The 17,521-nt window shown below is 36.3% G+C and overlaps 1 protein-coding gene across 1 annotated transcript in view; it reads left to right on the top strand.

Moving 5' to 3' along the window:
• LOC107100037 (transmembrane protein 132C-like) overlaps window positions 1-17,521 on the top strand; it is a 212,967-nt gene that overhangs the window by 168,710 nt on the left and 26,736 nt on the right. The window contains exon 5 of the mRNA XM_015398385.1: window positions 1,980-2,169. Coding sequence (XP_015253871.1) covers window positions 1,980-2,169 — 190 coding nt within the window. The remainder of the gene's footprint in view (window positions 1-1,979; window positions 2,170-17,521) is intronic.

Below are 17,521 nucleotides of genomic sequence, written 5' to 3'. Positions count from 1 at the left end.
AGATAATACGAATTGTAACAAAAGATCCCAGAATATCCTCTAAAGATATTAAAGGTGAACTTTAAGCTCAGGGAACATCAGTGTTAGATCGTACTATCTGTTGTTGTTTGATCACATATTTTGTTGGAAGAGAGGGTTGTGACAGATAAACTAGCCTCTCACTGAAAATGTGAAAAGAAATCTGGTTAGAATGGTAAAAACTAAAAATCGAACACATCCTGAGGAACCTGCAGACCAAAACAAAATATTCTTATTTAAACCTTATTACAATAAATCCAATATCATAGACATAGATGTAGATCCTTCAAAGTAAGAGACCTCTAAAACATAAGCTAAGGGTTACTTAATTACAGATAAAATGATTTAAATTTTAAAACAATGATGATGCCCTATTACCAAAAAGGCACAAGCCTAATTTTAGATTCTTTAATATTTTTTCCAAAGCCTCTAGAACCCCTGCATGTTTGTTGCTTAGTCTTTTTTGTGTACGTGCCGGACAACTAATAAATTTCCTTTCAACAAATTAGTGCAGGTGCATGTTTATATGTCAACCTTTTATTAATAATTTTGACAATATCTGAATTTCATACATTTCACAATACATTAACAAGTTTCGCTTTTGTGAAAATTTATTACGCATACACATAGCCACATAATATACAATTTTCACTCTCAAAGTAAATAATATTAATTTAAGCCCAAATAAAAAGACGCTCATCCACAAATTCAGTTATGCAAAATACTTTTTGGAAAAGTAAAAAAAAAAAAAAACCTCCAGGAAAAACTCTGTTTTCCCTTTATTGGTGATATTCAACCTCTTGTAATTTTTATGGTCTGCTTAAGCCCAACATGACACTGAACTGGTGTCCTGTAGTGGATCTTACTGTAAAACACTGTTATATATTCCCCTCCCCAGGGATCACCCCATCAAAGGCTTTTGGTGGCTTTTTGCGAACAGCATACTAGTATCCCCAAATATTGACTGACCCAGAATTGCTGTTTTCTTTCCTCTCATCCATACTGATTTTCACTTTCCCTAAGTGTTCTCCTCTTCCCTACTTATTAACAGCCCATCCTTTAAAAATAAAAATAAAAAAATGCTTTGAAGTGAAGCTTGCATGGAAAGTGTGAACATATGGGAGAGCTGGAAGGAGACGTAAATACAGACTTACCCAAAATATGTTTGATGAAAAGCTTGGACCTCATCTCTGCCCGAATGCCCCCCCCTCCTCTCAGTAAGAGTTTGTTCTAGTTGGCCCCCAAAAAAACCCAACACAAACAACATAAACAACATAACATAAGATAAATAAGATAGCTTTTCTTATTGTCTCTACCAATGTTTGCTTTTCGAAATAATACAACAGGGTTGTGTTGTTCAGTGACTCCATTTTTGTATGCATGAGTGCCACTTCTAGATCCCTTAGTATGAATATTAATTTTCAAGACAGTGTGTGCTCTCTGTATGTCACTGCTGGAAAAGGTTTAGTGTTGAATTTTGACTCTGACACACAAAGGATTGGCCCAATAAAACCAAGCATTCAGAAAATCAAATTTGTTTGAGGGATATGGTTTTTGCATTCATTGAATTTTTTTCTACATTGTTTTCATATACATTAGTGGAGAAGAAATCTGTTTGGCTCTTGCGATCTCAAGAACCATTCCCCTTATAGTGCTGAATGTATTTCTCTTTTCCTCAACTGAGAATGAATGTCAATATTAATTCATTCTATTCCAGATTGTATACATACATATAAATATGAGGAAACAGTAAACTTTTCGCACTTATAAGAATGCTGAAGTTCACTGTTTAAAATGTACAGAAAGTTTCTAGTCTACAGAAATAGATCTAACATTGTTTATCAATGTAACTTCTCTTAATCTTTCATTTATATCTTTCTAACTTAAGTTTATTTGGACTCTGGCAGTTTTATTCCTACCTTTGCTCTATTTCATTTATTTATTTTTGCTTCCTTTCACAGGGTTGAAGCAGTGGGCTACCAGCGTGTTCTGCAGGTGGATCTGGAGGTGAATGGATTGATAGTGACTCAGGGCAGCAGGGAGGTGACATGGCAGGTGGAATATCCACTCACACGCACCCTGACCAGTGAAGTGCAGACCCTTATCCGTCTCGCACCCCAGGACCTTGGCGGTATCGTGCCACTTGCCATGGTAAGAAAGAAGCAGCTTTGCTGTTCAAGGTGTGACAATCCTGTACACATTTTATGCTCATTTGAAGCCAGTTTCAGACCACTTTAAACTTTGATGTTACCTACCTAACAATGGCTTACACGGGCAGCAGCAGTTCCTCAGAGGTTTAAGAGACCTTATCTAATCCAAATGAATAGATTTGAGCGGGGAAAAATACTATTGAAATAAAATGAGGAAACAACACAAGGTACCAAATGTTTTTATTTTTATTTAGTTCACTCTTAACCCTTAAAAGCATATTATAAAAATGATGTCAAACTTCCACATTTGAATTAACTCCCTTAATCCTAAAGAGTGAGCAGGTAAAACAGCAGCTTTATATCAGATATGACACATTATTGTATGTATCATTGATTATTTAAAAAGGAAACACATAGCGGCTGTTTTAGGATTATTATAATGTAATTATGTAAGTATCAGTATGACATAACGAAACATTTCTTTTGCACAGGGGATCAAATCATGAAAAAATATAGCCCAAAATAATACAAATAAAAAAAAAACTGGCAAACAGCAATGTTTTATGTTTTAAAATTTGTTGGACACACAACTGAACAAATATCATCCTTTCTCTCCCAATTCAAAACTGTACCCTATAGTAATTTAAAAAAAAATATTTGTTGGTTCATAATACATTGAGTATTGTAAATTACAAATTCAATTTTTGGCAGAAAATATTTCAGGCCGAACACACATACATGGTCCTTATGCTCGATCATTTTTGTTAAGAAAATAATAATTTGAAGTTGGTTTTTTTTTTTGCCAAACAGGGATTCAACTTGAAAAATAATCAGATTTTGTTTTAATCTGTAATCAGGTTTTATCTATCAATTTTTAAGACACTGTTTTTAGTTTGATTTCTTTTTTTTCCAGAACCCTTCAAAAATCATTTTTAGTGGTAACAAGGGACTTGGTAATAAGACGTTTTTGTCTTCCTGAATTTTATCAGAAAACCTTTTGTTATTTCGGAGAAGTTAAAGTGTTTCATCCGTCTCTAACTCATCTATTTATCTTCCATTACATGAGAGAGTGACAAAGAGGTCACTGCAGTCCACAAAATGGAATCTGAGCTTAGCTTTTAGCCTTCCTTCAGTGAACCGTCATATCACTTGGGTCCCTGTCTTTCTATGGGATGGATTTATTAAAACAAGAACTACGGATATTATGCAGATTCGAAAACTGCACTTGCAAACTGGCTTTCTGAACATCATTTACTCTCTAAAAAAACACAACGGATGTTCTTTTTAACACAGACGTGTAATTTAATTTTGGGAATGCTTTACAGAGTTTGCTCTTTGAGAAGTTAATTAAACTAGGATTTTTATCTTCTAAATGTTGATGAATTGGCGAGTGGCCTCAGGAGACTAATTACATTATGTAAACATGATAAACTGCTGCATAATTGGTTTTTATTCACAAATGGAAATACAATCTCAGTATCTCAAAATAGTTTAAGAGTAATTATATATGTTTAATAATCCCTCAATTTTAGTGGTACCAGTAACTGAAAAACAAATTCCTTTGAAGCACTTTGTCAGCTCTTGTCAAACTATTTGGTTAGGCGGTAGTTCACTGCTAATTTTCCTCAAGTTATTTGATATAACCTCAGACTGCAGCAGTATTACCTACTTCTAATGCTGTCCATTTGAATTTAAGAAAGGCATGGATAAATCCATATTTCCAGTCAATCTGTTTATTTGTTTATTTTCTTTTTATTTCAAATCTAGCTCCACTACAGAAATGTGTGGAAAAAGTAATACAGTAGTTTCCTTGCAAACATCTGTCTCTAGGACATTGTAGTGCACTGTATCGTCACTGGCAAGGCTCCATGACTTCCACATCTTCATTGTTCCTAAAAAAAAATAGAAGCTAGCTTGAGCTTAGAATTTGCATGGGTGGACAATCTGCAGATCTCCTAGGTCTAGTTATGGGCTGAAAACAAAAAAGGCCATCTCTGATTCCTAAGTAGAGTAAGACTAATACTTCAGAAAATCAGATTATTTTGGCTAAAACACCTCGCATGTACCACCTTTCTTCTTCCCCTTTGAACTAAAACTGTAAGCCATTCCAAAGACACAGCTAAGAGCTGCAGCAGACCACCTTCCGAAGAAGATGTCTGCAAATAAATTCCAAGTTAATTGCTTCTTCTTTTCTGTTGATACTATTCAAACCATCCCTGGGCAGGTAGACAAATGGAAATAGAGATAAATCCTAATGTTTACACTGGAAATTGTTTTTGTTAGTATTTTCATGTAAGATTTGTCATTTTGGAATATGAAACTAAATCGCTAAACATGCTTGGCTAGTTCTTGTTTGCTTTGAATATGGTTTTAGAAACTGAGACTGTGCCACTGGTCATCTCAGATCACTCCTTTCTCCCTCCTTCTCTTGCTCTCTTTCGTGGGACCAAGTATTTCTAGCTGCCAGCCAGAAACCCTTTGCTCAGACCATGTGTGTTGCACAGCCTATTCCTTAAGGATTAACAGAGTGGAGATTTTTAGAGGACCTAAATGCAGAGATGGAAGCTGAGGTGCTTTCTTGTAGATTTAATTAGGAGTGGTGGCAACAGAAGCATAAATCCAAAAATAACTAATCATGGAACACAGGAACCAGAACAGGGGAACACATGGGTTAATGAAGGAATGAAGAGAATCCAACAAAAAGTAATTGCAGAGGAGGGGTAAATATGCCAAGCTGATTAAAGAATGGAGTCATTAACTGATTGGGAGCAGGTGTGGACAGAAGGATCTAGAAGGGGGCTATGGGAAAGGAGAATTACACAAGGGGGCAAAAGAGAGTAACAAGAAATTCATAAGAATTCATTTACAAACAAAAAACAACTAGAATGACACAAAATGGAGATTAAACCAATTACATAGAAAACACAGAATGGCATTAATCAATCTGTAACTGAAAACTCAAGGACAAAGACATGACAAAGACAAAGTGACCAGAGCTCAGAGATAAAAAATAGAAAAAGATTAGGAGGAAATCAAGAAACAGGAACCTTACAGTTTCATGTATCTTTACATATTTTTTTCATATGCTTGCCTATCCTCACTGGTGTTAGCATTTCATATAAATATTCTGAAAAAAAGTGATAATAGGTTAGTGGTAATAGAGCAGCCTTTCCGTTTGCAAGTCTTTTGTAGTGTCCTCTGCTCTGTTTCACTCCTTTTCTCAGTCTACATTTGTTATTTTGCTTTTATCAATCAAAATGTATTCTCATCTCTCCTCTTCAGTCAGCCTTTCACTTTTCTCAAACATAGGATTGTATATTCTCAAGCCCCATAAAAAAGGCCTATGTACCGTACTGAAAATTCCCAGTTAACAAGTAAAATAATTTTTTGTTTCAGATGCCCATTTGAAGTTTTTATTTATAGAACAGTCTTAGTATAACCTTAATATAAATATTATGTTTCATAAGCTGATGAAATGCCAAAAAGCTATACTTAAAAAAATAAAAAAGACTTCACTCTAAACAACAAAATAACTCAAAACAACTGATATTATTTTGAGTTTCATGCTCCACAGACGAAATGCCCATCTAACCAGATGATTATCTCTCCTTTCTTATTTTTCAGGTCATGGGTTCTTGCTTCTTTCACAGTTTCATTAACTTATTTTTAATGAGCAACTTTTATATCTCCAAATTGAGTAGAAAAATGCACCTAAGACTGAAGATCTAATTACAAAAACTCTTTAATAACTTTACAAAAATTTCATGCCATCCTCTGATTGTACAAACTACAGATCAGGTCAGTAAGTTCTAAAAAAACGTTTTCAGATTAAATCCTTGTTGACACTGTAGGCAATGCTTTACAATGATTTTTTTGTTCTAATCACCTTGTTGTGTTTCTTGTGTCTCTTAGGCTGCGTTCACACTGCAGCCTGAAGTGACCCAAATCCGATTTTTTTGGCCCTTTTCCGCCTTTTTTTTGTTTTTTTTTTGGTTTTTTGACCACTTCGGTTCGGTTTTTTTTCCTGTGCGCCCGGGGCCTTTTGTCTGTGTTCTTGTGTCTGCTATGCGTCTGTTCTTTTTTCATGTGCGCTGTGTGTGTGCGGGCCGTTGTTATTTTTCTGCGCTGTGCACGCTTTTTATCCGCGGCAGGTGTCTCTTTTGTGTGTTTTTCTATAGAGGCGGGGGGAGAAACACTATCCCTATCGGAGACTGTTGTGGGGAGAGGTGTTTTTGTTTTTCCCGCTTTTGAAGATTTTGTTTTTTTGTTTTTGACAGATCTCTCTATGTTCTCTGGGGCTCTCCTCTCTGTTTTTTTTTCGGTACACAGATTTTGCTGTGGTGTGTGGTGTTTTTGTGTTCTCTTGTGCGTGTGGGGGACTTTTGTTTTGTGTGTCTAGTTTTCACAGTGGATCTCGTATACGTGTCGTATATTTTTGAATTTTAACTGGCATTATAAAAAATTTGATTTTCCCAAAAAATCGGAACTGAGCTTCGAGGCCTGCAGTGTGAACATAGCCTTACTCATGCTGCTCCTGTGCTTCCTTTTGTTATTCGATGTATTAACAAAAGCTCCGTTTTTCACCTCTCATCTTTAGTTAAATATATCAGATCCCAGACCATTTTTACACCTGGGCACAACAAATTTTGACAACGCTACTAATGTTTCCTAGTTTGATCCAAACATTTTCACTGCAATTATGAGCCCAGTCCAAACATAGTTGATCAGTTCACATATAAACCAGGCCAGAGTGGGACAGAAACTCAGACCTGGCATCTTAGACCAGACCACCAAATTTAGTAACACACCTCCTTTAACTTCCGAGCTAAAATCCATCAAGCCATCCTCATGAAGTTATAAAGATGACTCAAGACAACACAGAGACACACAGAAAATATAAACGTGTGTTCATAATGGCCCCTAATATATGAACAGTGTAACCCTTCTTTAGTCAAATAGACGACTTTAGCCTTTGGAGGTCTGATTTCCTCTCTGCTTTCATGTCATAAGTAACCATGTCTCCACTATGGCTGTAGCTCTGTTGGAATATCTCAAATAGACTGAGGTGTCAATTCTGAACCCTATTGAAATGGTGTCATTAAATAGACGCTGCACATCACATGAGGTTATCTTCACTCCGTTGAAAGGTTGGGTTTTCTGTTGAAGCAGATTGATTCTTTACTTGGGTTTAAAGATGACAAGGTAGAACTTTAGATCTATGCTAATGGTCTTTAATGTGCTTTATAATGAGTTTTCTACCGTAACCAATTTGTGGGTTTTTTTTGCTTTGCTTTTGCTTATTTATATTGCACAGTAGGGGTGTAGGAAAAATTCGATTTGGCGATATATCATGATTTTTGGTTGCCCAATATCATATCGATGTTTCAAATCCTAATATCGATTTTTAAAAATGGGATACCTCTGCCCCGCCTCTCTTGTAGATTGTGCTTTGCGGCGCAGCACCATTTCTGATGAGGCAGTCACAGTAGAACACGTAGACTGAATCAAACCCAAAACAATATGGATACAAAAATAACTGAATAATTACCTTCTGATGAACATATACAGAACTTGCTTCTTTTTTACCTATACACTTAATTTTGATGGCTGAAAAAATATTGCAGCATAGTAATATCGCAATATTGTGATAATATCGCATCGTGACCCAAGTATCGTGACACATATCGTATTGCAACACACATCAATGCTCACCCTTAATGCAGGGTCACTTTAATACATTCACCAAACTAGAAGTTGTTGTTTCTCGTTTTCATTTTATCTCTCAGGCTTCTTTTCTGACACTGCCTTGGTAGCCAAAGGCAGATTGTGTAGCCTTTATACATTAAAAAAAGCTTTATTAATGACAATATTTTTTATCAGGACTTTGAACTCACCTTGTAAATGTCTTTTCAATGAAATAAATGGTGCACATTGTTTGTTTTAAAGTAAAATGTGTTTCCCCTGACATTTATGAGAGAATAAATGAAATTTGCAATACTAAAGTGCATAAATCCTAACCTGAATCCAGCAAAGCAGATGGGGAGAGAAACCATGAAAGCTTTTCATTTACAATCTTAAAACACAGTGGAAGACCTGCCAGCAGAGAGTGTGCCACTTTTTACCGCATCCTCCCATGAATTTTTGATCCCTTGCTTGCCGCGCTGTGCCTCTCTGTTCTCTCATTAGAAGAGACAGCCAGTGTGGCCCCCATAGCTCTTTACAGTACATCCCAAATGCAATCATTAGCATTTTATTCATAGCTTCTGAAACTAATTCTATTTCAAACCCTATATCGTTAGCCTTGTGCTCAAAGTCTCACAATATTATAATGAAGAGCATTAACACAAAGCTCTGCATTAACTTTTATGTGATCATGTGTAAGCACATTCTTCTAGAGCCATGTTTATTTAGGCCAAATTCAGTTTTTTTTCCCTATCTTAATACGTCCATTTTTTTCAACAGATGGCAATCGAGTGAGACAACTAGGGCTTACAAAAAATAAAAAGCTTTGATTCTGTAGTTTGGAAAACAAATGTAAAGAAAAGAACCTTTGAAACTGTCCGGTCAAAGAAAGAGTAACAGATGTTGCAGGTACTTATTACAGTGGAAAGAATGAAGTAATTACAATAGGGCAGGCATCCGACTTAAGCCCCATTTACACTACCCTCTGAAAACTGATCCGTGCTGAGTTCAAACCGAGCTTGAATAAGTTAAACGTGCCGAGCTTGGTTCCTCACAGCCGTTTACACATCACCGTAACACCGTACCTCTCCCCATGTGACAATCTAGGGTACTACTGCTCTCTAGAGAGAAACAATCAAATCAACATGGCAATGTCCGTAACATTCAGGAAGTTTAGTTATAATTCTGATATTTCATTGTTTGCGGAGAGTCAGGCTAAGAAGGCAGCCTTTGGTGAATTTACTTGACAGAGTCAGCTTTTGAGAAGGAGATACAACAAACAATAGTCTAATCAGGGCTTACATATGCAAGAAAAAAAAAAAAAACTTTGAGATTCATCACACTACTAAGCTTACTGCTTGCTCAACACTGGAAATTGTATGGCAAGGTAGGGATGCATGTATTTTTATGAATGTCTGAAATTTTATGATTGCGGAGCCTGACTGTAAGGAGATTACGTGGTCTGCTCATGCGCTCTTTGTTCTCTGAGAAGTAAACCGGAATTGAACCACGCTGAGCCCTACTGTTGAACTAGTACCAGTCTAACGAGGATAGGTTGTGTCTGGCACGGTCCGGTTCAATTTTCTTTGCGCCATTTACACTCAACATTTATCTTGCTTACCATGCTCAGACCGATCTTGGTACGATTTCAAAAACATAGCGCAAATGGGGCTTAGTTAAACTGATCGTAGCTGGCGAAAGTATCACACAACTTCCTTCTTTGGTTAAGAGTCTGCAGTTTATATTAACTGGAAATAAGGGATTAAAAGCATAGTTAGGATATCAATGTTACAGTCATAATTGTAGTTTATCAGACCCAAATTGAACAAGTCAAAGACAGATGAATAATAGGAGTAGAGAATTTACTTCACACGTGCATACACTCTCTAACCAGGGCTGGATCAGCAGTACTGAAATCAAACAGAATGCGAAAGAAAATAATTGTGCTCAGACACTGGTGTGATTGTGATGTGGAAACCAGGTAAGTAAAGTCAGCAAAATAACTGTAGCTTAGTGGAAGCCAAGACTAAGGAACAAATGAAATTGGACTAATGGCATTAAAGAATTATGGAGCAAATTAAAAAACAACACATGCTAAGAAAACACCTAAAAAAAAGAATACAGTTAACTCAAATTCAAGCACCCAAGACACAGAACTTTGACCCACTTAAATCACAAACTCCATGTGATCATGACAGTTATGATAGAGCAGCGCACCATATGCTTTACTTAATACTTTAAAGAGAGACATTTTCCTCAAACTGTAAAAAAAAATAAAAAAATAAAAAAAATGCAAAGAACAGCCATGCTGTTAACCTGCCCTTGACTGGCCAATGAAAATTACTCAACTATGCACCTATTACTTATCCCAGAGGTTACCCAAGAAGTTAGAACCTTAAACCACTTAAAGGCTCACTGGCTTAAGTTTAGGTCGATGTTAATGATTCATTTGGTTTTCATGATGCCTGAGCAGTCAGATATGTCTCGGTTACAAAAGCTGTTTGTCAGGAGCTGTGACAAGCACCAGATCAATGAGAGATCATTTTCAAAACGATCGCTTTTGCTGTTGCTGCAAATGTTTTAGGAACATCTTGATGTGGCAGCCCTATAGAAAACATCTGTAACAGATCTCCAATCTGACTGGATGCACCAATGTGACCAGCTTTTTCATTATGAAAAATAAACTTTATTGTAAGCAGACCCTCAGTTTTATCAAACTTTTTTGTGAACCTGAGAAGCTGGAAAAAAACAGACAACAAAGGAAACAACTATGAAGTGCTGAAACATCCAGCTAAACACTGTTTTACTTAGCATAAGCTGCAGGCAGAGTGAGTGGAGGCGACAAGTGGAGGCGGAGAACTTAAGTCCGTTTTCTTTTTTGTCAGTGAAATATAAACACAGAAAAAAAAAACATCCATATGTTTCCACTGGCAAATGTTCCTCTCTCTTGTTTTCTTATCTCTCTCATCATCCTATCCCTGACATATACTGTAGGCACAAGTAAGAAATGTCATTAGCTGCATTTGAATGCCCCCAGGAGTTTCAGACTAAGTTGTAAATAAAAGTTGCAACTGTGTCTTGACTGATCTTGAGAAAGGAAAATCCAGAGTTTAGCATGTCCGAGACTGCAGCAAAAGGAAGACTGAAAATGTAGACTGAGGACTGATCTTAGGAGGCAAAACAAAGTACTAGTGCTAAGCACGGCACCACTAATCAGTAGCTTAGAATGTTATAGTCAATCTGTTTAATTGCAACCTGCATACGTAAGAAACATTTTAAAACTTCCTTTGAAGTTTAATAAAGTTCCTTGATTGCTTATTCTTTACTCTTATACTCCAGTGGGAGTTATGCATTCTCCAGTATCAAGGCTGGGTTCGTAGCCCGAGGGGTGTCTGGGCAGTGAAGTTATCAGGTAAGATCCCACTGCCTTTTAAAGAGGTAATGATTAATTTACTGAGAGACAGCAAACTGCAGATACCTAATAATACCTTAATCAGACAGCTTTTACATAAGCTAGACACAATGGACTCAAATTAGGTGAGAATAGCATAATCATTTGTTATAGTAGTGTACTTATAGGCTTTTTTTGCGATCTATCATGGGTGAGCTTCAATATTTGCTTATATATTTCTTTATTTTTTATGTTATATTAAATTTGATGTTATTTTCTATATTTTAGTTATATTCTACATCAATGTGGAGTAAAAACAACAAGCAACATAAATAGAATCTATTCTAGAGAAGCTGCCAGTGTGTCTTAGATACTTCAGAAATGCACTGTTTGCACCAAGTGGAATCACTCTGATTTTCTAAAATTCCAGCAATCCGTTTTGATGGCTTTATGGCCCAGTGGGAGACAAGTACTTCTAACTCACTCACAAATAGTATTAAAACAATACAATGGGTTAAATAATTCCAAACCGGTGAATGACTCAAAATTATGGCAGCATAGTGTTCAATGAAAAAAATACCCAAGCAGAGAGCTCACAAGTACTGCTGAAATGTGACTGACTGAAAACATAAAAAGGCCATTACTGTATATAGTGCAGCTAAGTGCAAGTTGAATTAGAACAATCGTCAGTGGAAATGGGCAAATTCACGCAATAAAAAAGCAAAATCCTGCACTTGGAATAACTCTCAGCACCACACCTTAATGATGCAATATCTATGTTATGCAAAGACCTTATCAAATAAGCAAATTGTATATATTTTCTGGCTGCACCATCAGAAAAGTTTTTATTAACGAACTTAGTTCACAGAAAGCATGCAGGCTTTTACCTTTAGAAGTTGTTATTTTTCTTTTAAAGGTGTAAGTCAAGTCTTTAAAGACATGCTCCCTCAACAGCTTTGACTTGATGACCATCAAGAACACTGCAGAAAGCCTCTTCTGACCCACTTTTGTTAATTATCGTTTTATTTGCTTTAAAAGCGAAAGTCCTCTCTCCCTTACAGTTGCTAAAGTTATAGTTAGCTCAGGCTGAGCATAGCTGGTAAAGGTGCGATGCTTCTAAGCTAATGCTGACTTGCTCAAAATGTCATTAATCTTATGGAGAGTAAATTTTTTCATGCCGGCACTTCTTACTCTTACCACTTTCTTTCTCTACTAAAATTTTGGTTGTTACTGATGTCCATTTTCTGCCATTACAATCATTGCACATTTTCCTACAGGTGTACTCACAGATTTAAAAGAAAACATATTTGTTAGCAGAAAGGGTCCCTCCCTGGGTCAGGGCCCATGGGCACATGCCCAGATGGCCCATATGGTAGGCCCAGCAGTTCAGTATGCAACAGTGAGTGTTAGGACGTTAAAAAGCACAACCTTGTGCTTAGAAGAAGCTAGCACATGTACATTGCACACACAATGTGCTATAGTTCACTTTCCACACTCAGGGCCCATGTCAGTCAGAGTTTTGGAACCTGCTCTGGTGATTTTGTTGTATGTCATTTTCTTCACTTGGTAGAATTCCCTCAGCCTTACTCCTTCTCTGATAGTCCAGTTTGAGAGTTTTTCATTTGGACAGCTAAAGGCCAGAGGCCAGTGGAACAGAGCTCTCTAGTTTATTCTAAACAAACAGCCTAGAGAAACAGGAACAAGTCTACAGAATACAGTCTGGGACAGCTGATTTATCACTTCAGACTTTGGCATTTTTTCCCCTCTAATGTTTGATGTAGAAAGTATGAGCCTGGGAAACAACAGGCGCTTAATATTTAATCTCTTTAAATGTATTTAGAGCTCAGATTACACAAAAACAAATACCAACTGATTTGCCTGGCAAACAAGTTATAAATCAATATCTAATTAATGAGGAGAGTATAAATCACTGCAGGCCATCATTTAAATCATTAGTGGTATTTCCTCCAAGTAATTATGGCTAAATGCATGCAAACTGCCCCCAGCTGTTGATTTGCTGATACTGCAACTACATCTGCTTTACCATTTGTGGTCAAACGATTTAAACACAAATTATTTAATTCTTGCCTTTACTGAAAACATCTATTTACATGTCCTAATACCTAGAAAAAAATTGTCTCTTGAATTTCAAGTTACCCGATAATTGACAAAGATTTGTAGTAAAGATCTGTGATAGTCTGATTTTTTTGTAATGTACTTTTATTTCTGATTTTTCTAAACTACACTCTACTCCATTTAATCTCTTACATCATCTGCTGAATGCTAAATGATTTTACTACAGCCTCTTTTCCCTAAGCCATAGCAATCTGAAATTTGTAGCGTGAACTTTCTGCTGCTGTTATATGTAGGTATAGGTAGCTTTATATAGATATTTGCATACAGCTATAAGGGCACAGGGCAAGAGGACCCAGAAAAAGGATGAAATGAAAAACAGCAGAAAGAAGGAAGCGTGTAAAATAATACGTAAAGGCCTCAAACCAAGGGAAGTTAGGACGTACCTTTCACAATTAATTTAACTTTCATACTTCTCTAGACAGTAAGAAGCAACCATCCACATACAATAGGGTAGTTCCCTTTCACTTAAAACAAGTGTTTTAGCCAGTATAGTGCATTTTGAAATGAGATATAAGTTTTCAATGCATACAAAGGATAATTGTGATGTATTTGTTTCATACTCTAAACATTTTATGGTTCTCTATCTCCTCTTCATGTGACATATGTATATTCTGTCAAAGAAAAAGATTTAGTTTTAATATGTGTTGTTTGTAAACTCAGAATGTGATACACATTTTGGGAGCTTCTCCAAACTTGTACTACAGTTGTGTAATGTGTAATAGTTCATAGATTTTGCATAATCTAGAGTACTACACTGTAAGACAGGATGTCATACAGTGCACTCTCAACGTAAGGTAAAGTACATTTGCATGAGTGACCTACTATACACTTTGAAAGGAGTAACAAATCCAAAAGCACTCTGAGACATCCACGGCCAGCAAGTCACCTGAACTAATGGAAATATTGCTCTGAGGCAAATAACAAGAGCAGATTTTGTCCTTCAGCCCACTCACATTCACATACAGTAACGATCCTCTGAGCAGCACGTCTGTAGGTTGTTTGCTCCCAAACACATGATTCATTCTCGACCATATCAGCCCCCATACGCTCAACCCTTGTACCCAGCTGCACAGAAGTATAATGGCCTTTTATCGATTCTCCTGTCTTTCATCGTCTTTCTTCTCTCTTTTTTTTCTTGCCCTGTGCTCAGCAGTGCAATGAAAGGTGGTTAAGAAAAGATGCTGCTTGAGGAGTGGGGGCATGCTTGTTTTTTAACCTGGCCATCAAGGGTGGCAACACATGCATGTGTCAAAGATAATGGGCTTCCTTGTGCATGCAGATAAGTGGCTGGGTGTATGTGGTAGATGGGTTTGTTAATAAAGAAGCCATTTGAAGAGACAATTGTTTATCAGGGGATGTATGCAAATTGAATTCATGAATAAGACATACTTTTCACATATCTGCAACACCAGGTGAGAATTTTAAAGCCAGAGTGAGTAAGTAGGTGATACTTTTGGAAAATACATACCTGTTTGTGCTTATTTTAGTAATAGAGCCTATAGAATGAAATAGACTGTTTAATGTAATCACTTGGATGAAGTTTGATTTAGATGTAGTGTATGGATCAGTGGTGACATAGCACTTACAACATATGTAGCTGGAGCTCATTAGGAGCTTTTTGGATGTTGCTTCAGCCCTAATGGCTCATTAGGTAATAGCAGAAACCTTCCTTCAAACACTGAGACCAAGAAGACGGAGTCTGTTGAGGATGATTATGTAAAGCACAGTAAAAAAAAGTATTAGATTTTCTTTTAAAATCTCTTCTGATTTTACTTGTCAGTCTTACAGATAAACTAACCGATAGTCAAATATAGCCAAACTGAATAAGAAACATTATTTATTGGGTGTAATTGTATTTATTCATTAAAGGAAGAATGGGTCTGAACCAAAACCGTCCTTCTTTTAATTGAGCAAACTAAAGAATAAAATTACCAGAGATGGCAAAAGTACTCACTTTCCGTACTTGAGTAAAAGTACAGATACTTGTGTTAAAAAATACTCTGGTAAAAGTGGAAGTACTGATTAAACTTCTTTACTCAAGTAAAAGTAACAAAGTACAGGCTTGTAAATTTACTTAAAGTATAAAAGTAAAAGTAGAAACCACTTTTTTCATGCCGTTGCCTACATTTTAAATGGATGTCTGCCAATAGGTCTAGATCTCCGTTGTGTTCATTTTCAATCATCTCGTTGTCCATACTACTATGCTAACGCCACCGCCACCAAGCTGCAATGATTTGCCGCAAATGAATACCGCCGAATCTGTCGATTCATCTTGTAGTGGTGCGTTAAATGCAACGTAGATTTCCATCCAATTAGATTGAATTTGGTATTGATGACGTGAAAAATAATAACGGTAACTCCATTGAAATGATTCAAAACTAAAGTAACGAGCCAATTTTTTAAAATGTAAGGAGCAGAAAGTACAGATATTTGTGTAAAAATGTAAGGAGTAGAAGTAAAAAGTCGCCATAAAAATAAGTAGTAAAGTAAAGTAAAAATATCAGAAAAATCTACTTGAGTACAGTAACGAAGTATTTGTACTTCGTTACTTCCCATCTCTGAAAATTACCCACTAAACCTATAATCGCTTTGGAACAAATAGCTTTGATAAAGCTTTTGCAATATATAGTATATGTAGGTCTTTTACATCACTAACAAAGACTTTTTGTTAATCCATTTTATTAAATATTTACATTCAACACTGTAAAGTTTAAATAAATGAATGGGTTATGTTGATTAAAGTATTAAATATCCTGTTGGAGATTTTGTTTAAAAAGGAAGAAGTTATAAGCAGTCGCAAAACTTGTCATATTACTCCACAAAACAAAAAGAAGAATAGCTTACCTTTGATTGTAAAGCTTTTCCAGGTGAATCTTAAATCACATTTATTTTACTGTAGAAAGAGTTTGATAACGAAAAACAACACTCGAAATGAATAAAGCAAAATCTGAAGACAAGTGCTTCTCTGCCTTTTAAAGAGTTAGGTCTCTTGACAGTCTTTCTTTGAGCTAATGATGTGCAGGATCCACTGTTATAGCAAATCTTCTGACAGCCAAAGAACTGGGAGCTCAAGGATTACCAGCCGTTGTCTTAATTGATCTCATTATCTTCTTCCTGCTCTTCTGTACGGCCTTTCACTTTCAAGTGTATCTGGTGATATCTCTTAAATGACTGCAATTTAGTTGAACATATCATTCTTATTCTATTTGTTATGTGTAGCTTTTTCCTCTTTATACTTGAGACATCACCGCAGAAGGTCTGCGAAGCATTCAAATTACCCCATCTGGATACATTTCTTCAAACTATCAATGTAAGGGAATCACTTTTTCTTCAAAGTTTTTGAGAATTTCTAAAATTTAAACATGATTTTATTATTTAGTTGATAATACATTTATATTTTAGTACTGTTTTAAGGTGACAAAAAAAGACAAAAGTCACATTTCAAACAAAATAATGACGTACTTATTAGATATTTCAAAGCACTGTATAAGAAGATGATGGCTTCTTTCTGAATTTGGTATGACTGCAACATTAGAAGACATTTGTGTGAGCAATGGCTGGGGAATCTCTTCAGCTGAGAGAGACACTGCTTTTAAAACAAGTAAACATTGTGTCCAGAAATTGAGTCTCTTTGCTTTCATAGGATAAAACCGTTTCCCAGGTTACCCAACAATTGAGAGAGAGAATTTCATAAATATGCATTGGATACTGTATATAAGTTTATATAGATGCTAACAAGTTAAAAGTGGTAAATTCTGAGTTCACACACGCTGGTCAAGTTGCTTTGATGCTTTGTTGCTCTAGATGCCCAGCGCTCTGGTTGTTTTTCTGCTCTGTTACGTAGCTACAAGCTGGAGAGCATTTTATAGCAACATAACAATCCATTCTCCCGGCTTTTTTTTAAACCTTTGGAGTTTAACCCCTTGATATTTATTTATTCTTTATATGCAGACTGCTCAGCAGAAATGATAACAGCTTGCATGTAGTGTCTGTGAACCCCAAAAAACTCCTGCATCAACTTTTCTGATTGGTTTGACACTTCGGCATTCAGCGTCAAAAGTTCAATTTGCTGAACTCCAGCATCAAACACTTGGATTCTCCATCACCAGATGCTCAGATGCGCCACTCCTGATGCTCCGACGTG

Source organism: Cyprinodon variegatus, unplaced genomic scaffold (genome assembly GCF_000732505.1).
Source record: "Cyprinodon variegatus isolate N-32 unplaced genomic scaffold, C_variegatus-1.0 Scaffold29, whole genome shotgun sequence".
Taxonomy (NCBI): domain Eukaryota; kingdom Metazoa; phylum Chordata; class Actinopteri; order Cyprinodontiformes; family Cyprinodontidae; genus Cyprinodon; species Cyprinodon variegatus.
The sequence above is the reverse complement of the archived record's forward strand: the minus strand, read 5'-3'. Positions and strand labels throughout refer to the sequence as shown.